The 25,837-nt window shown below is 43.7% G+C and overlaps 1 protein-coding gene across 1 annotated transcript in view; it reads left to right on the forward strand.

Moving 5' to 3' along the window:
- Nucleotides 1–21,436, forward strand: part of cdk18 (cyclin dependent kinase 18) — a 61,469-nt gene extending 40,033 nt beyond the window's left edge. Inside the window, exons 6-16 of the mRNA XM_080000953.1 lie at nt 3,087–3,201; nt 4,826–4,920; nt 5,034–5,096; nt 5,344–5,467; nt 7,359–7,479; nt 14,538–14,635; nt 14,734–14,839; nt 19,162–19,204; nt 20,142–20,232; nt 20,325–20,402; nt 21,307–21,436. Coding sequence (XP_079857079.1) covers nt 3,087–3,201; nt 4,826–4,920; nt 5,034–5,096; nt 5,344–5,467; nt 7,359–7,479; nt 14,538–14,635; nt 14,734–14,839; nt 19,162–19,204; nt 20,142–20,232; nt 20,325–20,402; nt 21,307–21,341 — 969 coding nt within the window. The 3' untranslated portion in view covers nt 21,342–21,436. The remainder of the gene's footprint in view (nt 1–3,086; nt 3,202–4,825; nt 4,921–5,033; nt 5,097–5,343; nt 5,468–7,358; nt 7,480–14,537; nt 14,636–14,733; nt 14,840–19,161; nt 19,205–20,141; nt 20,233–20,324; nt 20,403–21,306) is intronic.
- The last annotated feature ends 4,401 nt before the right edge of the window (nt 21,437–25,837 follow it).

Below are 25,837 nucleotides of genomic sequence, written 5' to 3' on the forward strand. Positions count from 1 at the left end.
ACTCGACCCAGATGCACACCCTGTGTGCGGGTCTGGAGTTCTCTCTGGAAGACTAGGTGTCTAGAGACCTGGCACAACCAGCAAACATGGTTTGTGGCGCACCAGGTTAAACCGCAGTCCTCCAAACCATCGCTGAATACTTTGCTGTGTAGGATGCCTGATGGTACAACTGTGTGGCCTGTCGCCAGGAGCCCGAGTAGCTTCATGATAGTCAGTGCCATCACTAAGTTGCCCCCTCGAGCTTCCCGAGGGCGGATGTAATATCCGCCCTCTGTGATTCAGACAGTCGTGCCCTCATTTGTACGGTGTACAACTGTAGTCCTAGATACATCACCTGCTGGCTGGGTATGGGAGTTATCTTATCTTAGTTTATTGCCAACCCCAGGTCTGTGAGGTGAGGGATCAGGGGCCTTGTGTGAGCGACCGCTGCTCCATGGCGGGAGCTAGGATCTGGAGGTCGTCCAGGTCCCCTGGAGCAGCACACAGAGAGGCCACCACCCAGCATAGTGCTTGCATAATAGTCGAGCAGCCACCTGTGGGACATCCACACTCTTCCAGATCCCTGACAGCATGCGCCGCTGCTGGTCCCAACCTGGGGGGTAGAGATGCAGGGATGAACGTGCGCTACTGGGAGCGCCCACGTCTCCGTGGAGTGTGCTGCTACCGCCGCTGTGGTGTGTACCCACGCCTGGAGCCCGGTCTCACTGATTCTGGAGGTTCGGGTAAGATGTAAGAGGCTGAAATGTTGAAGCACTGCAGTGTGAGCGGTCGGAATATTTCCCTTGGCTGCTGCTCCATGCGTCGTCAGCCAAGAGAGGACCTTGTGAACGCGCCCTCTCCACTGATCCTACCTCCATCTCAATGCACCGCAGGCTGAGTGGGGACATGTCCCATGAGATGCTATGCCCCCGCACAGCCGTGAGGGTCCCGCTTGGATGCAGCACGTGCCTAGCGGCGATGTAACGTGCGTGAACAGCCCCCAGATTAACTGCCGTCTTGTGCGATTGAGGGCTGAAGGTCCTGCTTCGTAGCAGGCAGTGCCCGAGCCGCTCTATAAACCTCATGCCGCAGACACCCAGTGTGGATCTGTCGCGACGGAGAGGGGGGAGGCGATACACCTTTATTTTTTTTCATTAAAGAAGGGCTCGTCGCTCCTTTTATACAGGAAGGAACGCGCCGAAACTTATTTAATGTACGCTTATAATAAAAGGGTAAACCCGGGAAGTGCTCAGAGCTCATGGTGGGTGTCATTGTCCCCGCTCCTTTATTCCAGCATCTCCCTCCGTGCTTGTACACAACGGTTTCGGACCTGTTTCATTTGTTTTTGCAGGGATCCGTCTACTTGTAAAATTATAAAGATCTCACACCAGCTATTCTGGCAAGAAGATTTGTCACTGTAAACGCGAGTAATTTTGTTTCCTGATATACTACCCCTGGTCATGTGTTGAATTGCATCTTGTGGACCTGTAGCGTTAATTTCTGAGGACATCCACAACCAACGCTCTAAAGGAACGCAGGGTAAGGCATCTTGCATACACGTTTGTGTAGTTAGAAACAAGTATATTAGGGCCTTCAGAGTCTTCCTCAACAATGCCACTGCCCAGTCGTAGTTTCTGTGGAATTTGACACGAAAATGAAACAGATCTATCCAAGCCCTGTGTGCTAGCTCCATTTTCCATTTAATCTATTTTGCATCTCACCCCTTATATCATAACGTAACGTTTATTCCTTATATTACGGCGTTATGCTATAGTGCAGCAGTGCATTGCACTGCTGCCTCACAGCAAGAAGGTCCTGGGTTCGGTTCCCGCCTGGGGCGCTGTTGGCACCGCGGGTTATCTCCCAAATTAGAGCCTTTCTGTGTGGAGTTTACATGTTCTCCCTGTGCTCACATGGGGTTTCCTCCACCTAACGTCAGTAAGGACCCCCAGCAAAAACATGCACACATCATCGTCTGACCAGCGATGGACACTCGTTACCAGGTCCCCTCGGCGTGTCCACGAATGCTGCCCACTGCTGGTCGCTGTGCACCTGGAGGACAAGCCAGGATGGTTTAAATGCAGAGGCCTCATTTCACCGGCCACCAACCAAAGCATGTGCGTGTGTGTGTGTGTGTGTGCATGTGTTGTAGTGTGGTGTGTTGCGTAATAATTAAAAGATGCTTCTTCTTCTTCTTAAATCTGTCTGATTCCATCCTTCTTGAATAGAGACACCCTTTCATACCGCGGCGCAGTCAAACGTCGGCAATGCTGTTAAATAATAACCCTGTAAACCTCATGCATGCATTCACCTCATGCTGTTTACCGTCTTTAATGGTCCTGACTGATTATAGATGAGCTGACCACATAAGCCCAGCGCCTCGCTGATGGCAGCTCTGGAGAAGATGCTTTTCATGCTCAATCAGTGTGAACTTTGGCTCACAAAGGCTACTCCCCTTTCCTCCTACTCTAGGGCCCGGATTGGCATGGGTGATGGCGGCGGTAACAGATTTACCCGGGCCGTGATAGATTATCTAAAATGGAGAGAACAGTATTCTTTTGTGAAGAATATAAAATAGAATTAGCACATGTTAGGTGGTGGGGTTACTTTGCCCTTGCTGAACTGCTGGTGAACATTTCCTCCGTTCTCAATGAGATCCATCGACTTCAGCTTAATGCAAGGTCTTACAAGAAACCAAAGATCTGCGTTACTACAAATTGTATTGACTGAACAGATTTACCTATGCAAGCAGGTTCAGTTGGTGGATTGTTGTATCACAGTTTAAAAACTATAAAAAAAACTGTGACTGTTTTGCCTCCATGAAATATGTGGAATTTGACAAATTATAGTTTCAATTAAATATTGACTGACAATTTATGATCAGAGCATAATTATGCCCAATTACTTAATGGCTTTTCTATTGCAGTAATTGGGATGTACAAGTATATCACATTCTGTCAATTAGATATAATTGTTTGCCTAGCTTTCCAATTATTGCCTAATTACAGTGTTTATCCCCTGATAAAAACCGTCACCGTGGAACGGATCAATTTGAGCTTCTTTTACAGCCATCAGCAGTCTGCTAAAGTGTGCATGCATGTGTTTAGGGGACATATGCCACAGTGTTTAAAGGGAGGAGCAAGCTGACGGAAAACCTGGTGGCCCTCAAGGAGATTCGTCTGGAGCACGATGAGGGAGCCCCGTGCACGGCTATCCGAGAGGGTACACACAAAGACACACGCACACACACACACACACACACACACACACAAATACACACACACACACACACACACACACACACACACACACACACACACACACACAGACACACACACACACAGTAGAGAGGAAGGCGTGGGCTGTGTGTGAATCGAAATTTCCTTTTTTTTGTCCAAAATGAGATTATATTAGATTTATGTTGTTTTCTATCGCTCAACATATTTTTAAAACTGAATTTGATTTCAAAATAATAGATAAATATTAACAAGTTCAGACTATGTGCTCCATCAGAATTAGTTGAGTTATTCACCTACAAGTTGTTAAACATCTTAGAGTTTCTTTTGGTGCAAATGCAGATCAAGATCATCCTTCGATATTCCGAGTGATGTGAAGTCAGAATGTGAAAGCGTTTGGATAAAATAAGGTTATAAAGTGTATCGACTCCTGAATGACTGCACCACAACTCGTTTGTGTGATTAAAAAAATGTGCTGACACTGCATCAGAGGACAGGAAGAAGAAAAGCTGACGTCACTTCCGGAAACAATGTTTTAAAGAAACAACAAACACCTGAAGCAACTTTTCCGTAACATCATCATCTCCCTGTTGTTATCGATTACGAGAATAGGGTGGCAGAAGCTATCAATCATATTGCGGAACTGGCAGCGGGAGGTGGCGGAGCAGGGTGCTCCCAGAAAACAATAATTCCCAGAATGCAAATGGCTGGGAGGACCCGCCAGTTGCATTCTGGGAATTGCTGTACCCTGGTTTTCATGTGTGTGTTCTGAAAAGTCCCACTTTCGTAAAAACTATCATTGTTCTAAAACAATAAATGTAGTAAATAAGAATGTTTAGAAGTTACAGAATAATTGAGGGGTCCTGCTTATATAGTGAGCATGAACTTGAAAAAAATTAAATGAAAGAGAAGAGAATGGGGGGAAGATTTTGACTTAAAACTTAAAATTAAAGGATTAACTTGAATTATGCACTTTCCAATATGTATTATAAATTAATGATTCAAATATTATTTCAGGAAAACATATTCAACATGATCTCATTGAAGGAGTACAGCACTGTCCAAATGTAACCATCTTAAGCACTAATTGTGTTCCTGTATGTGTATTTTGTGCTGTAAAAGTCTGGAAATTCTTCTAAAACTTTAAAGCCTAATTTCTCAGAACTTCTGTTTCCACAACCTTCATCTTTTATAAGTCGTAACTTCCCAAATATTTGCTTGATTCCCACAAGTGGTATCTTGTTTTGAAGCGCTGATTCTACACTTCTACACTTTCATCATGTGAAAAAACAAAAATGTCAAATTTCAAAATGTTACCCTCAAGTATGCAGGGGTCAGTTGTAAGTTGAATTTCAATTTACAAGAGCCTACGTTTTTTTGTTTCTAAGCATTATAGTGCCCTCTAGTGGCCAATGGTAGCATTGCAATTGCCTCCAAGTAAAGTTTGTTGTTGACTTTGAGGTAAAAATGGAAGGACAAAAAAAACCACCCAAACATCTAGAGAAAATTTCAGAGACACTACCTTTTGCAGTTAATTCTTTCATTTATTTTGTGATTTGCGTAGAGGTAAATATAACGACGTCACCTCTCCCTCTTCACCTCCCACCCAGTCTCTTTGCTGAAGAACTTGAAGCATGCCAACATCGTCACGCTGCACGACATCATCCACACAGATCGCTGCCTCACATTGGTCTTCGAGTACCTGGTGAGCGGAAATCACAAACGCATGTACACACACACACACACACACACGCACGCACGCGCACACGTACACACACACTGGCTGATTACACTGGCTGCTTCTGGTTTCCATTGCAGGACAGTGATCTGAAACAGTACTTGGACAGCTGCGGCAACCTCATGAGCATACACAATGTGAAGGTGAGCGATGCCGCATGTTGAATTATTTCCAATGACTTTCCGATGCACTGTATGTAAAATTTGATGTGATGAAAGTGAGGAAAGTGTTGACGTTTCAGTTTGCTGTGATGGAAATGGTCTTCATTTCCAACAACTTTGGTTCTACTGACATCAGGTTGTCAAGAGTAATCCTTCCATTCTTGTCTCTCTCTCTCTCTCTCTCTCTCTCTCTCGCTCTCTCTCTCTCTCTCTGTTGTCCCATCTGCAGATCTTCATGTTTCAGCTACTACGCGGCCTCTCCTACTGCCACAATCGAAAGATCCTGCACAGAGATCTCAAACCCCAGAACCTTCTGATTAACGACAAGGGAGAGCTCAAGCTGGCCGATTTCGGTAAAGCGGGAGGGGCATATACGCGCGCCCACACAGTCTCACACACACACACACACACACACACTCACTCACACACACACACACACACACACACACACACACACACACAGAATCAGAATTATTTCATTCTATTCTATGTATGTGGTGCATAAAAGACAAAATGCAACACAATATAAACTATCATTATTTCTACAATGTAATATTAAGATTCAGTGAGAACTAAAATTTTTTCTGTAAACAAAAAAATATATATATATATAGGACTGCCCCCTGAAAGTCGACGAGTTGAATCATCAGTCTGAAACCCATCAGTCGACTGAGAAGTCGAGCAGTCGTATTTTTATATGTGTGAATCATCCGTGCCCGGACACGGTTGTGAACACTGCTAAGTTAAGATTAATTTCTGCGCATAATGCATGGAGAGAGGGTGATCGGGGAGAGAGTCACAGAGAACGTGTCCCCATTACGCACAGTTTCATTCCATATTGTTCCATACGCACTTATTGAGTTCCATAAGGAGACGTAAAATAAAATAACCCACATCTAAAATAAAAACACGCTATTCTGGCATGCCGATCGCGGGCACCCCATCGCTGGCGTGTGTATCATTGGTGCTGTCGGAAAAGGTGCGTAAAATGCGCCCCAATCGCACATTAACACACAGAAACACACAGAAGCCCATGTTTCTGCGTAATTATAATGCAAATGTGGAGGCACACTTTAGAAATAATAGCGTATTTATTTTCCGCCAAGGTCCAATTATTTTTTACCGCCATTCAGAGAGCTGTCCCGGTTGCTTTAGCACCTCTCCCATGGTAACCTAGCAACAGTGGCCCTCTCTCTCTCTCCCTCTCTCTCTCCCTCCCTCCTTATCTGAATTTTAGCTTAGTTTTGTCACGGTTGCGGAAACAGTGGCCAGGGGGGCTTATTTGTGGGAAAGTTTTTCGAAAAAACAAGAGACAAGGACATGATAGCACCATTATAAAGGGACAGCAGTCCCTTAAAGGGCATTGAGATTGTGCGGCGAGGGAGTAATTGTGAGGGCCGAGCCGACAAGCCCGTTATTGACCCGGACGGACGTAGGACGCAGCAGAAATATTCTTATTCTTCTTAACAGTTTAAAATCTTTTTATATAATGGCACTAGGTAACTGATCAGGTGTCAAAGCAGAACGATGGTGACGGTGACTTTGTGTTGTGGCTTGAACGTCCGGAAGACTCCCAGGAGGAAAACCTGCTCTTTTTCAGTAGAAATGTCCTCTCACTGGAAAACTGACTGCATCCACTGCCACAAACACGTTCTGTGGAATCTGTCTAATCTAATGCTTATCCAGGATAGTCCAGATACAATGATGCATGACCGTGTTGAAGTGGAATGTGTTGTTCAAACCGCTGACTGGGATGTGCTGTGTTGTATTGTTTGTGTTTTGTCTGTTGTGATGTGTCTGTTGTTCTGTGTTATTGTGTCTTTCTGTTATATTTGTGATATGTTGTGTTGTGATGTGTATTTTGCTTTGTTATTTGTGCTGTGTTGTTATATTTGTGATGTGTTGTGTCTGTTGTGTTAACTTGTGCTATTTGTGATTTGTCTGTTGAGTTGTTTGTGTGATGTTATTTGTGTTGTCAGTTATGTTTGTATTGTTTGTGTCATTCATGTTACCTTATTTGTGTTGTCTTAATTTGTGTTCATGCTGTGTTGGGCTGTTTGTGTTTGTTGTGTCTGTTCTGTTGTTGTGTTTGTTGCGTTGTGGTTTTTATGGGTGTTGTGTCTTTTGGGTGTTACATGTGTTATTTGTCTTGAGTTGCGTTGTCTCTTGTGTTAACATTGTGGATCTGTTGCATTGTACTGTGTTGCCTGGCGTTGTCGTGACATTTGCCTTGCGTCTTTCCAGGTTTAGCAAGGGCCAAGTCCGTCCCGACCAAAACCTACTCCAACGAGGTGGTGACTCTTTGGTACCGGCCCCCGGACGTGCTCCTGGGCTCCACCGAATACTCCACGCCCATCGACATGTGGTGAGACCTTCTCTTAGTGTTCTAGATCAATTCTAAAGAGACTAAAAAAATGAAAGCTAAGAAAAAATAACGACAAAGGGTCAAAAGAAGTCTGTTCAAACCGACAATCAATGCGCCGTGGCGCAATATGGGACACCGTTACTAACAGGTGCTAAGCGGTCAGTGTATGTGTTGGATACATTTTATCTATTATCAGCTCTCTAAGGAGCAATCACACATGCAGGGACAAGATTTTCTCGCTTGTCTTTCGCCCTGAGTTATTTTCTGCCACATGTCTCAATTCCAATGAATAACAGAACATGATATTTATATCTACAGACACACACACACACACACACACACACACACACACACATACACATATGTACAGTTTATACATGTGTGTGTATATATGTGTGTGTGTGTGTGTGTGTGCGTGTGTGTGTGTGTGTATATATATATATATATATATATATATATATATATATATATATATATATATATATATATATATATATATATATATATATATATCGATCAGCCACAACATTAAAACCACCACTAATATTGTCTAGCTCCCCCTCTTGCTGCCAAAACAGCTCTGATCCGTCGAGGCATGGACTCACAAAACCTCTGAAGGTGTCCTGTGGTATCTGGCACCAAGACTATAGCAGCAGATCCTTTAATTTAAGTCCTGTAAGTTGCGATGTGGCAGCCCCATAGAGCGGGCTTGTTGTTCCAGCACATCCAACAGATGCTCGATCGGATTGGACCCTAATCCCAGCCATCCACATAATGTAACAGAAAACATGATTCATCAGACCAGGCCACCTTCTTCCATTGCTCCATGGTCCAGTTCTGACACTCACCTGCCCATTGTCAGCCCTCCGGCATTGGACAGGGGTCAGCAGGGGCACTAGGGATGTAGCGCTATACCGTTTCAAGGTATACCGTGATATCAAGCAACCACGGTTCTGAACTGTGAGCGTTTCCCTGTAATTCCATGCCCACGGTCTAGATTTATTTAGCAAAATTGAAGATGTAAACTTTAATTCACCCTCACTTTAGCAGACGCGTTCCGCAACCCAGGTACCATTGGAACGAGATGAGCAATGTTATTCACTTCACCTGTCAGTGGTTTTAATGTTGTGGCTGGTGTGTGTGTGTGTGTGTGTGTTGTGTGTGTGTGTGTGTGTGTGTGTGTGTGTGTGTGTGTGTGTGTGTGTGTGTGTGTGTGTGTGTGTGTGTGTGTGTGTGTGTGTGTGTGTGTGTGTGTGTGTGTGTGTTTTTTTACATGTTCATTAGCACTTTGTGAGAGAAACCCTGCGTAGTATTAATTAAGCATCAAGGACTTGAGAAATGTCTATGTTTGGGAAAACGATGCGATGGAAACCTTTCATGTGCCCGCTTATGCTCTGTGCGCTCCCCTCAAACCAGTGGCGATGTGCTGGTTCAATAGAGCGCTTGCTCACACTCAAACCGTACATGGTCGCACTTGTAATCAACCCTCTTTGAAGTGTGCGTGACATTACCAGAGGCTTGATAATTGTGTTATGCCTGTGTCTATATTGACATTTATTTCCCCATTAACTGTGAGGGACATTTACATGAGATTAAAGGACACCACAATATCTGGTTATTAATAGAATTTCCCATGTTAAAAGAAACTGCAGTCATGGTTCAGCATATTGAACTACAAGTACACCATAATGTAAAGTTGTAAAGTATGATATTGGACCGGAACTTTTAAATTTCAGACCTTTTGCGCGTAATTTTTGTTGAAAAAAATAATTCCCAAATTTTGTAATTTCAAAAAAAAAAAAAAAAAGGGGAACAATGATAACATCAGATCTGCCAACCTGCACGCATGTTGTGTACCAACAACGCAGTTCTTGATCAAAACACGCAGGTAGGAAATGCCAATTGAACCTACGCAAAAAAAAGGATATATATGTATTTATATATATAGATATACATATGGAAAACAATAAATAAATCCATAAATAACAATACCATACATTTATTCAGTATATAAACTACATCCCTGATGCTACGACCTGTGGTTCTGTAAGCCCTCCCCTCCCTCTGTCTCACTCAACAGCCACTGATACACAGCGGTACTTTTATCGACAAATAATCTCTTGAACTTGAACCAAGGATAAAATGGTGGAAGTTGAAAAAGGAGGAGTGTTGCATGCGTTTTAGGTAAGAGGTAAGGCAGGAAATAAGTGAGAATGAATGGTTACCAGATGACTGGGAAACAAATGCAGAAGTGGTGAGGGAGACGGCCAAGAAGATACCTGGTGTATTATCCGGGAAAAGGAAGGAAGACGAGGACTCTTGGTGGTGGAATGAGGAAGTACAGGAGAGCATAGAGCAGAAGAGGTTTGCGAAGAAGAAATGGGAAAGTCAGAGAGATGAAGAAAGTAGACAGGAGTACAAGTTGATGCGGTGCAAGGTGAAGAGAGAAGTGGCAAAGGAAAAGGAATACGACGAGTTGTATGAGAGGTTGGACAGTAAGGAAGGAGAAAGGACTTGAACCGATTAGCAAGACAAAGGGATCAAGCTGGAAAGGATGTACAGCAGGTTAGGGTGATGAAGGATAATGATGGGAATGTGCTGACTAGTGAGGAGAGTGTGTTGAGAAGGTGGAAGGAGTATTTGAGGAGTTGATGAATGAAGAAAATGAGAGGGAGAGAAGAGTAGATGATGTGGGGATAGTGGATCAAGAAGTGCAGCAAATTAGCAAGGATGAGGTGAGAACAGCATTAAAGAAGATGAAGAGTGGAAAGGCAGTTGGCCCAGATGACATACCTGGGGAAGCATGGACATGTTTAGGTGAGATGGCAGTGGTGTTCCTAATGAGACTGTTTAACACCATCCTGGAAAGGGAGAGGATGCCGGAGGAGTGGAGAAGAAGTGTACTGGTACCAATTTTCAAGAAAAAGGGAGACGTACAGAGCTGTAGGAACTACAGGGGAATAAAGTTGATCATTCACAGCATGAAGCTATGGGAAAGAGTAGGGGAGGCTAGGTTAAGAGGAGAGGTGGGGATCAGCAAGCAGCAGTATGGTTTCATGCCAGGAAAGAGTACTACAGATGCAATGTTTGCTTTAAGAATGCTGATGGAAAAGTACAGTGAAGGCCAGAGAGAGTTGCACTGCGTCTTTGTGGATTTAGAGAAAGCATATGATAGGGTGCCGAGAGAGGAAGTGTGGTATTGCATGAGGAAGTCTGGGGTGGCAGAGAAGTATGTAAGAGTGGTACAGGATATGTATGAGGGCAGTCAGACAGTAGTAAGTTGTGCAGTAGGTGTGACGAAGGCATTCAAAGTGGAGGTAGGATTGCATCAAGGATCAGCTCTGAGCCCTTTCTTGTTTGTAATGGTGATGGACAGGTTAACAGATGAAATCAGGCAGGAGTCTCCGTGGACTATGATGTTCGTGGATGACATTGTGATCTGTAGCGAGAGTAGGGAGCAGGTTGAGCAGAGCCTGGAGAAGTGGAGGCATGCATTAGAGAGAAAAGGAATGAAAGTCAGTAGGAGAAAGACAGAATACATGTACCTAAATGGGAGGGAGGGCGGCGAAAAGCTGAGAATGCAAGGAGTGGAGGTGGAGAAGCCGGATGAGTTCAAGTACTTGGAGTCGACCATCCAAAGCAGCGGAGAGTGCGGGAGAAAGGTGAAGGATTAAGAATGAGTACATTAGAAGGACAGCTCAGGCTGGGCAGTGTGGTGGAGAAATGAGAAATGCCAGATTGAGATGGTTTGGACACGTGTGTAGGAGAGAAGAGAGTTACATTGGGAGAAGGATGCTGAGGATGGAGCTGCCAGGCAAGAGGAAAAGAGGAAGGACAAAGAGAAGGTTTATGGATGTGTTGAGGGAGGACATGCAGGTTGTTGGTGTAAGGGAGGAAGATGCGCAGAACAGAAGGTATTTGAGGCAGATGATCTGCTGTGGCGACCTTAACGGGAGCAGCCGAAAGAAAGAGAAGAAGAAGTTTAATGCACGGTGAGTTCAAGTGAACGAGAGTGAGAAGAGTCGGTCATCTATAATTATATCTTTTTTTTTTTCAATTTATTTTGGAATGGCAAGTATCATATAAATATAATAAAAGGTATATTTGCACTTGAAGTGAAAGAGACTTTCATTTGAAGTTTAAACTGGACATTTTATTTATATGTTACCATGTTAGTAACTGTATATGTTGTGTCCTCCTAAAACTTAGTAACAGTTAGAGGTTGCGTTACACTGAAACTTGGTGGCAGGAAAAAAAGTATTTGAGCCGTTCAAATAAATCGGATTGTTCATGAATGACTCAACACTACAGTAGAAGCAGCATGGCGCACAGGCAGCATAGAGTATTGGTCCTTCAGCGGCAGGCAGTGGGGAACAGCTTGGGGCGATGCTGGAGCTCCCGGAGTGTAGGGGTTCCCCACTGTGCTCCCCATGGTGCGATCCCCACACTCACAACATTTTTACGGTTCCCCATGCGGAAAAAATGTCAATATCTTCTGATTTTGATTTTGGATTGTAAATCGGATATGAAATAATCAAATGATACATGGATATTCCTGTCTATTTATAGTTTATTGGTGCAGTGGGAAAGGGGTATTAGTGAGCTGAAAATATTGAGTGAGGAGCTCAGATCCCCCCATTGGATAGAAGACTATACCGCATTCCAAATTATTATGCAAATGATATTTTTCTCTGATTTTCCTAAGTAGTCGATGCAAATGACAGTCAGTATAATTTTCAAGTCACCAACCGTTAGGGTATAATTCAAATGTTATTGAACAAACCTCCCAATGATAACAGTATGTTTTTCAAAATGCACTGTTCCAAATTATTATGCACAACATTTTATAGGTTGTAAAGAACTGAAAATGGTCATTTGTTGAATGTGCAGCATTAGGAGGTGATATTTACTGAAATCAAAAGCTATTTCAATCAAAAACATCTTAACAGGCCAAGTTACATGTTAAAATATGCCCCCTACTTTGATATCACCTTCACAGTTCTTGCATCCATTGAACTTGTGAGTTTTTTTACATTGCATTTAGCAGACACTTTTATCCAAAGCGACTTACAATTATTCAAACACCGACGGACGCAGCCATCAGGAGCAATTAGGGCTTAAGTGTCTTGCCCAAGGACACTACAGCATGCTAGCAGGAGGAGCCTGGGATCGAACCAGTAACCTTTAGATTAGTAGACGACCAGCTCTACCTCCTGAGCTACCATCCCCATTGGAGAGTTTCTGCTGGAATTTCTTTGCTCCAAAGGTTCTCAAGAGGGTTGAGGTCAGGGGAGGATGCCCATAGCAGCCATTGAAACAGAGGTATTCTTTGCAGCATGAGATGGTGCATTGTCATGCATGAAGATGATTTTGCTACAGAAGGCACGGTTCTTCTTTTTGTACCATGGAAGAAAGTGGTCAGTCAGAAACTCTATATACTTTGCCGAGGTCATTTTCACACCTTCAGGGACCCAAAAGGGGCCTACCAGCTCTCTCCCCATGATTCCGGCCCAAAATATGACTCCGCCACCTCCTTGCCAACGTCACAGCCCTGTTGGGACATGGTGGCCATCCACCAACCATTCACTACTCCATCCACCTGGACCATCCAGGGTTGCACAGCACTCATCAGTAAACAAGACTGTTTGAAAATGAGTCTTCATGTATTTCTGTGCCCACTGCAGCCATTTCTGCTTGTGAGCATTGGTTAGGGGAGGCCCAATAGTAGGTTTATGCACAACTGCAAGCCTCTGGAAGATCCTATACCTTGAGGTTCGTGGGACTCCAGAGGCACCAGCAGCTTCAAATACCCGTTTGCTGCTTTGTAATGGCATTTTAGCAGCTGCTCTCTTAATCTGAGCTGTGCTCAGCGTCTGTGCTCTGAATAAGCCACAAATCTCTTCACAGTACGATGATCACGCTTAGGTTCTCGTGAAATATCTAATGTTTTCATACCTTGTCCAAGGCATTGCACTATTTGCGCTTTTCGGCAGCACAGAGTTCCTTTTTCTTTCCCATATTGCTTGAAACCTGTGGCCTGCTTAATAACGTGGAACGTCCTTGTTCAGTAGTTTTCCTTTAATTGGGCTCACCTGGCAAAGTAATTATCACAGGTGTCTGAGATTTATTTCAGTGATCCAAAGAGCCCTGAGACACAATACCATCCATGAGTTTAATTGAAAAACAAAAAATGTAATGTTTATGACACTGTGTGTGTGTGTGTGTGTGTGTGTGTGTGCGTGTGTGTGTGTGTGTGCGTGTGTGCGTGTGCGTGTGCGTGTGCGTGTGCATGTGATGTGTGTGCGTGTGAGTGTCCACTGTTGAGTGTACGGGACTTGTCCCCATTGGTTCTGATGTATGAGGTTGGGGTTATATCGTAGAGCCTCCAAGCAGTGGAAAAGGCCCTGAAGCCATCCCTGAGGCCTGTGGCCACATAGACACCCCGCGACCGCAGGAAAGCCCCGAGCACCCTGCCCTGCAGCCACAGAAGACCCCCCAGCCCCCAGAGAAGCCAGAAGTCCGCGGAGCAACACCCACGCCTGGCCCTGAGGAGCATAAACTAGTCCCAGAGAGCGGAAGGAGGCCCTGCACCCCTGAGGCGCTGCACCCCTGAGGCGCTGCACGCCTGAGGCCCTGCACCCCTGAGGCCCTGCACCTCTCTGAGACCCTGCACCTCTGAAACCCTGCACCCCTGAGTCGCACACATACAACCCACCCCCACGTGCAGGCACAAAGACACAGACACAGAACCAGGTCTGCAGACCCAGACACAGACCACAGAGCCAGGTCCTGTGCCGACAGACGGACACCCCGTATGAACAGCCCGCCCCACAGGCGGCCGCAACCGGCCAGAGGCCCCATCCAGCTGCAAGCCCCGAGCGCCCATCCAGGTAGCCGAGTGTGCTCAGCGCAGGTCACCTGGATGTCAGCCCCTCTCCTCTGTCGACACCCCGCAGGCCGCCAGACACTATGCCTCATTTCTAAAAACGAAATAGAACTTTAAAAACAAATTTCAGTTGATGTATTTTCTTACAATCATTCTTACTTCCTGCTGAAAGGGGCGTGGGCTGCATCCTGTATGAGATGGCGACAGGACGTCCCATGTTCCCCGGTGCCACAGTGAAGGAGGAGCTAAACCTAGTATTCAGACTTCTGGGTGAGACACCAGTGCAGTAACAAAGCCCACTAGATAGTATGTTAAAAAACATTTTTTAAGTCTATTTCTTCCTCCCTGTCCTCCCCGTCTTCTTGCAGGGACGCCGAGGGAGGACACCTGGCCGGGCATCGGCAGCAGCGAGGAGTTCAAGTCATACCTGTTTCCCCAGTACAGAGCCCAGGCGCTCATCAACCACGTGCCGAGGTGACACTGACTGTAATTTTCAAAAGCGCTCGTCTTTAGAAGCTGCTACAGGACAGTGTGAATGAAGGCTGTAAAATAAATTATTGTGATGTGTTGAATCAGCGCCATTGCAGTGAGAACACAGCACCTATATAGTATAGAATAGAAAAATAGAATAAACGTTATTGTCCACACAGTGGAAATTTGCCATTATGTGGTTCATAAAAAAACATAACACAACAGAATAAATAATGTCAATACAATACATATAGGCAGCATCAGTGTAGGCAAGCACTGCAAGACAGGTTAATAATAATAATTAAGGAGCCAGAAGTAAACATAACCATAGTTTAGAATTCAGTCCTTGAGGGCTGCTAATAGAACTCATTGTAAAGTTAGTACGAATCAGACACTATTTACTGGGCCTTACCACGTGACACATGTTGACATATTAAAAGACCTAATGCTGTCAATGAGGCTTCTATAAACCAGCTCTAGAGTGTGAAGTGTTTCTCTGCCAGGACAGTACATTTAGCTCGTCTGTAGTTCTCGTCAGCTCGTCTGTAGTGTGTCTCACCGACCTCGACACACATGAGGTCAAATAACGCGCTGCAAATACAAATTGTATAAGCTAATCCATTTCTTATCCCGTCAGCAGCATGTGCTGATTCGTAGGCATGAACCGGCGTCCCATTGAGGCCTTCCCTACATTGACATCTAGTCTTATCTGCTCATTTCCAATTAGTAAATGTATCTAAATAGGGGTTGTTTTTTTTCAATCAAGGGACAAAGAAAACAAAACTTGGTTCTATGAATGAAGGTCAACATGCCATTGTATAGGTCAGCCTCGCTGAGAGGAAGAGCTGTCTAGGAGATGTTCAGTCTCCTTCTCCTGGACAGATCCAAATCAGCCACACTACTGGTGGACACCCATCGCCAGCTATAAATATGGCTGCGTGTACGTTCACACATCCTCTTTTGCTGACTGAAGGCCATAGAATTCCCAGAGTGACCACACCAATTGCTGTGTCTACCTTCATTCATAGAACCGAGGTTACCCTCTATAGCCATTTGTTCCTTTTCATGTCGATCAACATGTCACTGTATGATAAATTAAACACTAAATTAAGTCAGGAGGGGGGTGTAGTGCGGCAACCAAGCTCATGATGAGAATTTCAGTTCGAATACAAATTTGTATTGAATAATTCTGCAAGGAGTTCCAAGAAAATAATAAACCAACAAACAAACAAACTACACCGAACTGTGTCCACCCGTTAGGTGTGCTCCATTGCCCCAAGGACAGATGAGGCCACAGATGATGATGCCACATTTAGGTGATAAAACCTGGCAAAGGTTATGGATGGAGCCCAGCCAACTGCTGTACAAATATCATCCAGCGAAGCACCCCAAAATAAAGCCCATGAGGCAGCCATACCCCTGATGGAGTAGGGGTATCACTGAGTCACTAAGTGGGAGGGGGCACACCTGAACTGCTGGAGGCCATAGATATTGTGTCAACCACCCAGTGAGCCAGACGCTGCTTAGACAAGGCTTGGCCTCACGCTTAATCTCCATTGCAAACAAAAAGCCATCTGTTTTTCTAATTGTGCTGGCACGAGCCACATAGCTTCTCAGGGCCCAAACAGGGCACAGTAATTGCCTTCTGACTGCTTCAGGAGAGTCATGAGGTGGAGGATGAAAGCCTCCAAAACCAATGGACGAGAAACAAGGGACGGAGGTAGGACTTTTTGTTTAAAAGCAGGATTTGGATGTAGAGATATGGCTGAGCCCTCTTCCTCAAACCGCATACATGAGGGGTGTACAGACAGTGCATGTAATTCACTCACACGCCTTCCAGAGGCAATGGCAAGCAAGAAAGCACTCTTAATATGGCAGCCAAATAGCCCCTCAATGTTGATTCAGCGAGCCCTGTTTCAAAGAGGGAATAAACAAACTGCTGGTTCCAGGCTACACAAACCCCCAACCCCGAAAGGTGTTTCAAGGAATACCTTGAGATTTAGGAAAGGGGTGAAAGAAGAATGGAAAGACACATGGCCTCTATTCAAAGAGCTTGAGAGCCTGTCTTGATCTTAATAAGACTGTAATGTAAGTAATGTTAGTAATGATGCCCTGCAACTGGGTGGGGGCTTGGTTTTGAATTGCAGTCTGTACCCTGACTCTAGGCACCGGTTACACTGGCACCCCTGATGGAGATGCTCAGCTGTAAAGCATGGCACTGGAGGCCGCCAACCGTCACCGACGGGGCTGACCACTGGGCGCATGAGTGTTGTGGGACCCTGGAAGGCGTCCACCTAAGTGGGTTGAGCAAATTGAAGGGGCACCACGCACAATACGCTTCCCAGCAAAACTGTGAACAGTGGGCCCTGCTGGAACCTCGCTGATCTGCGTTAGCTCCCTTGTCCTGCAAGACTGTTCAAGAGCAGATTCTGCTGATAGCCCAAAAACTTCCCTAGGGACGATGGGAACTGCATGGACGGCAGTGCAGTCCATGGCAAGACATATTGGACTGGGAAACTCACACCTGATGGCGTACCTGGACCATAGAGGCCATGGACTACCCCATGGCCTAGCGTGAGTACTTGTCCCCCGAAGCAACACTTCAACCACTGGAAGCATCTCTGTGGCTTCTTCACCAGGGGCAGTAGATCCTGCAGCAGCCCTTCCAGATAGACCACTAACAGGAAATTGGTGCAAGCCAGCCTGGCTTGATAGTGCCACGGCAGCGCCAATTGAGGTGGCTCGCATCACGACCAGCCTCGGAAGTAGCCCCTGCTAGCATTGCAAAAGTAGGCCCAACCTGAGGGACGGTGACAACTCCATAGGCTGCTGCATCAGTGTGATCAGTGTGTCCAGCTGAGTCCTGGGGAGAGCAGAGGAGCTAAGTGACTTCCAAGATGACTATTATTCAGTCATCAAGTCCGGATGCACCGGAAACCTGGCAGGTCACCGATGCTGCAAGCCGTGATCGAACACTGAAGGCACAGGCACTGAGGCTGGAGGAGGCAGATGAGCACTCTCAGCTGCCCTGGCAAGATTCAAGATTCAAGATTTTTATTTGTCACATACATATACATACTTTCATACATATATGCAGTGAAATGTAATGCAACGATGCAATGATAGCACACAATATGTCCTAGGAAAAAATAAAAGTAAAAAATTCCTTTCTAATAGAACGAATAACTGACTCCTAAAACGTAATACAGTAAGTAGAATACTTATAGAATAAGATAAAAATATATAGAATAAAATACAATAAACATAAAATGAAATAAAATGGAATAGATAGAGGGAATATGCCTATGTATATACAGATATGTGCATTAAAGTGGCATGTGAATAGAGTGAGGTAGTGTTTGGGATAATACTGCACAGTATACAACAGTACGGCGCAGCAATACGGCATCACGAACAACCCTGAACAGTGACACAGTATGCGGTACAGTATGCTACATATAGTACAGTAGGTAGTGGAGCCTATGTGTGTGGCTCTGAGGACCCCTGGTGAGTTCAGCATTGACAGTTCTTATGGCTTGAGGGAAGAAACTCCGTCTCAGTCTCTCTGTTCTCGCTGTGTGACTGCGGAGGTGCTTGCCTGACCGCAGCAGCTGGAACAGTCCGTTGTTGGGGTGATGAGGATCCTATAACACACTAGACTATACTGTTTGTATATACTGTGTATGTTTATATAATTATTATCATTACTATTTATTATTTTATTAAAAATATGTTTATATACATACATACATATATATATATATATATATATATATATATATATATATATATATACATACATATATATATATATATATATATATATATATATATATATATATATATATATATATATATATATAATATTTATTGTATAATATGATATATCATATATTGTTGTATAATTATTACCTCAGCGGTAGTAATAATTATACAATTATACAATATATATACAAGATATAAGGGATAAAAAACAAAACAATAGTATCACCCTTGGCTCTGTGGGTGGAGCCGCTTGCAGTAACAAAGAAGGAAACAGCAGGGTATCTAACAAAAAGAGAATGTGTGCATTGGACATGCAGCCATATTTATAGCTGGTAACGGTGTGTCCGCCGGTAGTGTGGCTGATTTGCTGATCTTGACGAGGCTCACCCATACAGTGGCATGTTGACCAACATGACGTAGAACAGATGGGGGTGAAAGGTTATTGCTCTTCGTAAAAAAAAAAAAAAAAACCTCCACAAGTAGAGAAGGGGATCATTTTGGCATTTACATGGAAGATCTTGTTGTTACATGAAACCTTTTCTTGTCATTGTCCGTTGCAGGTTAGACACCGAGGGCATCGACCTCCTGACTGCTCTGCTGCTGGTAAGAGCCCACAAAACAGAATAATCGCACTCCGCAGCCTTGACATAAATGGCAGTCAGGGTGTACTAAAGCCTATATCAGTAAAGTTGTCCATTCTTGATTAAATACTAAACTAAGTCAAACATCTTAGCAGAGATTGAGTGTAGGGTATCGAAGTATCCACAGCTATTTGATGCCCAGTCCATGCGTTATCGCCTTCCTGTGGCTTGTAGCACCTGGCGCTGTAAAGCGTCAGGCTGTAATGCATTTCAAAAGGAGCGCGGCTTAATCCAGCTGCAGGGGGTGGAACGATGACCGGGGATGAGCTGACATCTTCACAGCGACAAGGAAAGTTGAGCAGGTCTCAACTTCATGCAAATGAGCAGCACTTAGGGCCGGGCAACAGCCAATAAAAGGGAAGATGCGCTCCCAATGGTGCTGAGCCTTGGAAAATGGACACTCAGACCGCTGCATTGTTCCTATTATTTTTAATTAAAAAACATCCCTTAAACTATTGTAAAATAAGGAACACGTAATTTTATGTTTCTTAACCAGGACAATTCTTTATTTTAAGGGACAGATGGCATGATTATTTAAGTAATTTTTTTCAAGAGGTTATTTATTTTGTCAAGTAAACAAACGACACCATTTTAATAATAAAATAAGTAAACACGGCACCATCTATCAGTAATATGTATATTAAATCTGGAAAAGTAGAGAGGTTTGAAATGTTTGGCACACCCACAACAGCCAGTCGATTTTGAGCCAACCCCCCACAAACACCAGGGGCACAGAAGCCCCAAAACAAGACCTGCTCGGCTTCGCGCTGCAGCCCCGTCGCCGGCAGTGTGACCCTAGAATTACTGATTCAACCTTTAAGTTGCATCCTGTAGTTTTATTTTTATTTTCTGGTGAGTGTGTTTACAAACGGGCTACCCCTCTCGTGCACTATTTCCAGTACGACACCCGGAGTAGGATCTCCGCGGAGGCCTCGCTGCATCACACCTACTTCCTGAGCCTGGGAGAGAACATCCACAGTTTGTCCGACAGTAAGACACACACACACACACAGACACGCGCGCACACACACATAGCCGATACAAACCAACACCATGCTAAGTTTGTTCTCCTCCCACTCCAGCGGCCTCTGTGTTCTCTGTCAGAGAGATCCAGCTGCAGAAGGATCCGGGCCATCGTAGCTCCTTGTTCCAGGCCCCAGGTACGCTGAATTGGGCTGCATCTACATGATATAAAATGGGGGATGTCATCACCGCATGGCAGTGTTAAAAAAGCAGATTGAGGCATGAGGCAGACCCTTTTTATAGAAGCCTGATCTGCCCTTTTTTGCACCATATAATCTTTATATCGATGAGAGGGCTTTTATCGACACAAAAAAGCTTATCGAGTACACCTCTGAACCTTTTAAGTTTTCTTCTGCCTCATCTCGTTGCTACTAAAGTGGATCAGGGCTGCAAAAAAATAAAAAAATGATTTAGGTCAGACTAAGGTCATTAAAGACTAGTGTGCTCCTTCTGTCTGGTCTTGGTGCTGGTCTTAGTCCAGATTGTCAAGATCAACCTGGAAGCCCTAGACCTAGATTAGCTCTTATCTCTTATCTGGAAATCCAAGACGAGGGCAAATCTGACTATTTTAAACTGACTGAAAAAGGCCAGTTCTTGAATCGGTCCGGATTAAAAGTGTGTTTTCGTCTATGATGAGGGATTGACTAGGATTACATCTGTGTTTGAGAAACAACAATATAGCCTGGGTTTCCACCAGCAAACAAGGAGAAACATTTAGAAACGGGAAAACAAATCACTGTGCCAATCAATCGCCAACGTGCCAGACTTTGCTCAGACCTTCAGACCTTCGCAGACATTATTAGCCATAAATGTCTATTTTCAACTATGGCTTAGAAAGGCCATTTCAGTTAGTCCAGATTAAAAAGTGTGATTTAGTCCACAATTAGGCCTAATCTGTGTCTGCGAAAACGCCCCTTCGAGATGTAACATCTTTTGACTTTATGATGAAAATGATGCCGCTGTCCATGCTTGTAGTATTTCAATGGTGTGGATCCAACCACAATTTAATTTGTTTTGTCCAACTCTTCCATTTAATTTCAGGTCGGGGGAAGAACCGGAGACAGAGCATCTTCTAGTGGGACCGGTAACACCCTAAACTCGCCAAAAGAGAGCAGTGGAGAGGATTCCTCGGTGGCAGACCCAATACAGAACACACACACAACACATACACACGCACACACACACACACACATGCGGTACACATCACAGACAAAAGCCCAGAACATTCATCTCCAAGTCGAGTGAGTCCTGCGACTCGCGGTCAGTGGTTTCGTTGGATGGACTTGGCTTCTGACACACACACACACACACACACACACACACACACACACACACACACACACACACACACACACACACACACACATTTTACACTCCCTAAAAAGACACCTATGATGTCACTCACACCGGACGCACTGGATAGTTCTTTCCTGCCACACACACACAAACACTCACCCAGTGGTACTTTCTTGAACTACGACCTTCCCACATCGTATATAAACAATGCTTTGACTCTGCTAAAGACACTGATTGCCCAATAGAACATGCTAATCAATCTACTGCCCTAGCTTATACCTTCCAATCTGCAAGTCTCAAGTCACAACTTTGGCCATCAGCTGCAGCAAACAACAATAAGTACTAAACGAAACAACCCTCCACCCCTAAGCAACAATAGTTGAATAGTTGAACCACAGATCTTCCTGATTAACAAATGATTTTGGAAACAAACACAGTCTTGCAGTCAGTTGACTTTATTCGATTTTTACTTTGAAAGTTGCTTTAGTGAAAAAGTGCATCATAGCTTGGCTGATTTTCCAGAACCTGTGACGTTCAGAGGTGTGTGTGTGTGTGTGTGTGTGTGTGTGTGTGTGTGTGTGTGTGTGTGTGTGTGTGTGTGTGTGTGTGTGTGTGTGTGTGTGTGTGTGTGTGTGTGTGTGTGTGTGTGTGTGTGTGTGTGTGGGTGGCTTCCCGTTCCGTGTCCTCGCCGCCAGTGTCCATATTTACACAAAAAGTCTTATCCCTAATTTGCACAGAACCATAAGTGTCCTCCGAAGTCCTCTGTTTTGCTTTTCTCCTCGGGCCTGCGTCATTAGCCGCCACCTCATTGGGGAACCTTATCATATCAACCTTATCCAAGACACGGAAAACCGTCTCTAGGAAGGTCTCTCTCCAGTAGCATCCTCTTAACGGGGAAGGATCGGCATCAAGCACGATGTCCAGAACTTTTCATGGCTACAGCTGTAAAGTAAAACTGTTATACACACTAATGCTGCTCGAACTGCTCGAAATAATAATTATAATAATAATATAATAATAATAAATATAGCTGCAGGCAGCAATACACAGGGTCCAGGTAAGTCGTGTTAGTTACAAATTACAGTTTACAGAGTTCCCATGAAACACAGCTTAATTTACCAACGTCACCAATTTCACCAATTACAAATTTCCAAGTTCACGCAGACTGGATGTTCTGCCCACTGCTTCTTTATTGTCTTAGACTTTCGGCTTCTCTTTGGCATCTGAAACACGAAAGTACATAAACAATACAATTATTTCACAACACAACTAATAACACAATTATTTCTAATCTCTTGAAATACCAAAAAAATCTGGTGGAAAACAACACAAATTACGGTTATCAGAGTTCAATTGAATGCAGCATTACTTCCAAGTTTTCCGAGTTCCTTGAACGCACCATTACTTCCTGTTTTGGAGAGCTTTCAACCGGAGAGCAGTATGTTCACATCCGCATCTTATGCAGAGAACGAGTCCACTGGTTAATCGATTGCAGATGGCGTTGCTCTCTAAAAAAAAAAGGTATTTCATAAAATATTAGTTTATTCATCGCGTTTCAGGCAGTCTTTTACGACGTGTTTATCGCGCATGTTCGTATCGCGATGTGATCAAAATACGATTGATCGTGCAGCCCTACACTGTGCACCTCACCAGGTGTGAATGCCCCCGCAGAGACAAAACCCGGACATACATAACAAATTAGATGATGATGTCACAAAACTCCCGCTCCACAAACTAATCAAGGTACGCCGACGTTCTGCTACTTCCGGTAAATTTTTCATCTGTTTTTCAACAATTCCTGCTCCAAATGTAGATGGGTATGGATCAAATGTGAACCACAAGATGTCTAAGATGTCCTGGTTCTAAAAATACCTCAACCATGTCCCTGGGTTGAGCGGTTGTTGTGTTCCAGACACTTTTAGCCCAAAAAATGGCAAGGAGAATAAAAATAATAATAAAAATCTGAACAATAACAGTAGGGTACTAGCCTTGCCGTTTATGGCTAATAATGTCTGCGAAGGTCTGTGCAAAGTCTGGTACGTTAGCGATTGATTGACACAGTGATTAGCTTCCCTATTTCAAAATGTTTCTCCTGATTTGCCAGTGGGGAGCCAGGCTATAGTATGGGGGTGGTTTCTCAAACACAGATGTAATCTTATTCTATCCCTAATCATAGACTAAAACACAGTTTTAATCTGGACCAATTGAAGAACTGGCCTTTCTCAGTCCTAGTTTAAAATAGGCTTAACTTTAACCTGGCCAGATGCAGGTTTATCTTTGGAATAATGGGTGTTGGCCTCCAGGTCGACCTTGACAACAGAGGAAATGGATTATCTGGACCAAGAGCAGCACCAAGTCCAGACACAAGGAGCTGACTAGTCCTTTGTCTGGGACTTCCTTATCTATAACTAATTCTTCTTAATTTAAGCAATGTCTCGGAAAGGCATTTTTTAATTCTGTATACATTTAAATTCATTTAATCTGTCCTTCTTTAGATTAAACTGTCTCCGAAACCGCCCCATGATGCCCCAGAGAAGATGAAGAAGTGTATGAGGTCAAGACCTTGCTCCGTAATGAACATTTTTTTTGGGTGGTGGGGGGAGAGTAGGAACAGGGCCTCATCATGACTACCAAAGTGACCTTGAGTTTCATTTAATTATTTTCTCCGCCCACTCAATAACCCCTAAAGGGTCCTAAACTGGGTGTTGAACAGTTTAAAGATTTGTGTGTGTGTGTGTGTGTGTGTGTGTGTGTGTGTGTGTGTGTGTGTGTGTGTGTGTGTGTGTGTGTGTGTGTGTGTGTGTGTGTGTGTGTGTGTGTGTGTGTGTGTGTGTGTGAGAGCATGAGAGTACAGTGCAAAGGGCAAATTCCGCTTAAAAAGAGCAAAAATCTTATATATATAAAATAAATCTTTAAATATTGAGGGCAGGACTGCTGGGCCTCAGGTGGGATCTTTCTGTGGGTACATTAAACCCCCAAAACAACCACACTCACCCACTCCTTCCATTCCACTCTTCCCCAGTGGCAGAAGTATTACTGTAAGTGTTTTGTTGTGGTAAAATGAAGCTATTTTAAATACTGTAATGAAAGAAATATATACATATTGATATATAAATGTATTTTAGCAGACATTTTCATCTCAGTGGGTTTTTTTGCTGAGTGAAGCGAGCGCAGGCTGTATTTAAATGACAAAGTGCAAACTGTAGATGATGTCTCAATGTTTTATAAAAGATGAAAAGGTTTAGATTTTGTATGAGATGTGATATTCAATATTTTAATGTGATTGTCCATGCTGTTATTAAAATGAGAAATTTATGAATGTACTGTGACTGCCAGGAAGCCAAACTTGATTGAGTTGTTAATGAATTAATGAATTAATAATTAAATAAAAACTGTTCTAGTTCCGGATTGCTGTGTTTTTGTTTGTTTGTTTTTTAATCTTGCATCTCATTACTTTTTTGGCTGAAATGTGCAGAAATAGAAGATATTCTAGAGATAAGCCGAAGAACGTCACTAGTTACATAACAAGATGGCGCCATTGGACTACAGCTGCCGAGGCCCGCAAATGTGTTGTGTATTGTCAGTGTCACTGAATCAAAACATTAATTATAAAAAGATTCAAATCAAAACGATGGGGGCCAATAGGCTTCTGCGTATTTGCAGTTTTAAGATACTATGCTAATCATGTGTATTTCTTTGAATAAAAGTCATTGTTCCCTTCTTAACTGCTGCATAATACAAGGGCTGCATTATCAAAATAAGAAATAAGATTTGACACCAGGTCCTTTGGCCATGGGAAAGTCCAGCCATGAATTAAAGAATATAAAGACATTTGGCCAATCGTTTTCATAATATTTATCGGATTATTATTATTATAATTAATTATTATGATTCTTATTATTAGTAGTATAATTAGTATTATTATCATTTTATTACTACATTATTATATATCGTAATATTATTTATATGGTTATTCCGATTCCATGATAGTCGGGAACTGGGAAAAATCAAACCTCTTTGGAAAAGTACAAAGAAACGGCCATTTAAATCGGAATTCCAAGGGTGAATTTCATGGTAAACGGAGGAAACAGACCTGATGGAACAGGAACATGGCGTCACACACCCTGAAGGTGACGAAACTCCTTTTGCACGTTTTTTTATGCCAATACCAAACGACAGGCGCCTTGACCTAACAGCCAATCAGCGAGCGCCTTGAAATGACAGCCAATCAGCTGGCTCCTCGACCTAACGGCCAATCAGCGGGGAACCCTGAGCA

Source organism: Zeus faber (assembly GCF_960531495.2).
Source record: "Zeus faber genome assembly, chromosome: 5".
Taxonomy (NCBI): Eukaryota; Metazoa; Chordata; class Actinopteri; order Zeiformes; family Zeidae; genus Zeus; species Zeus faber.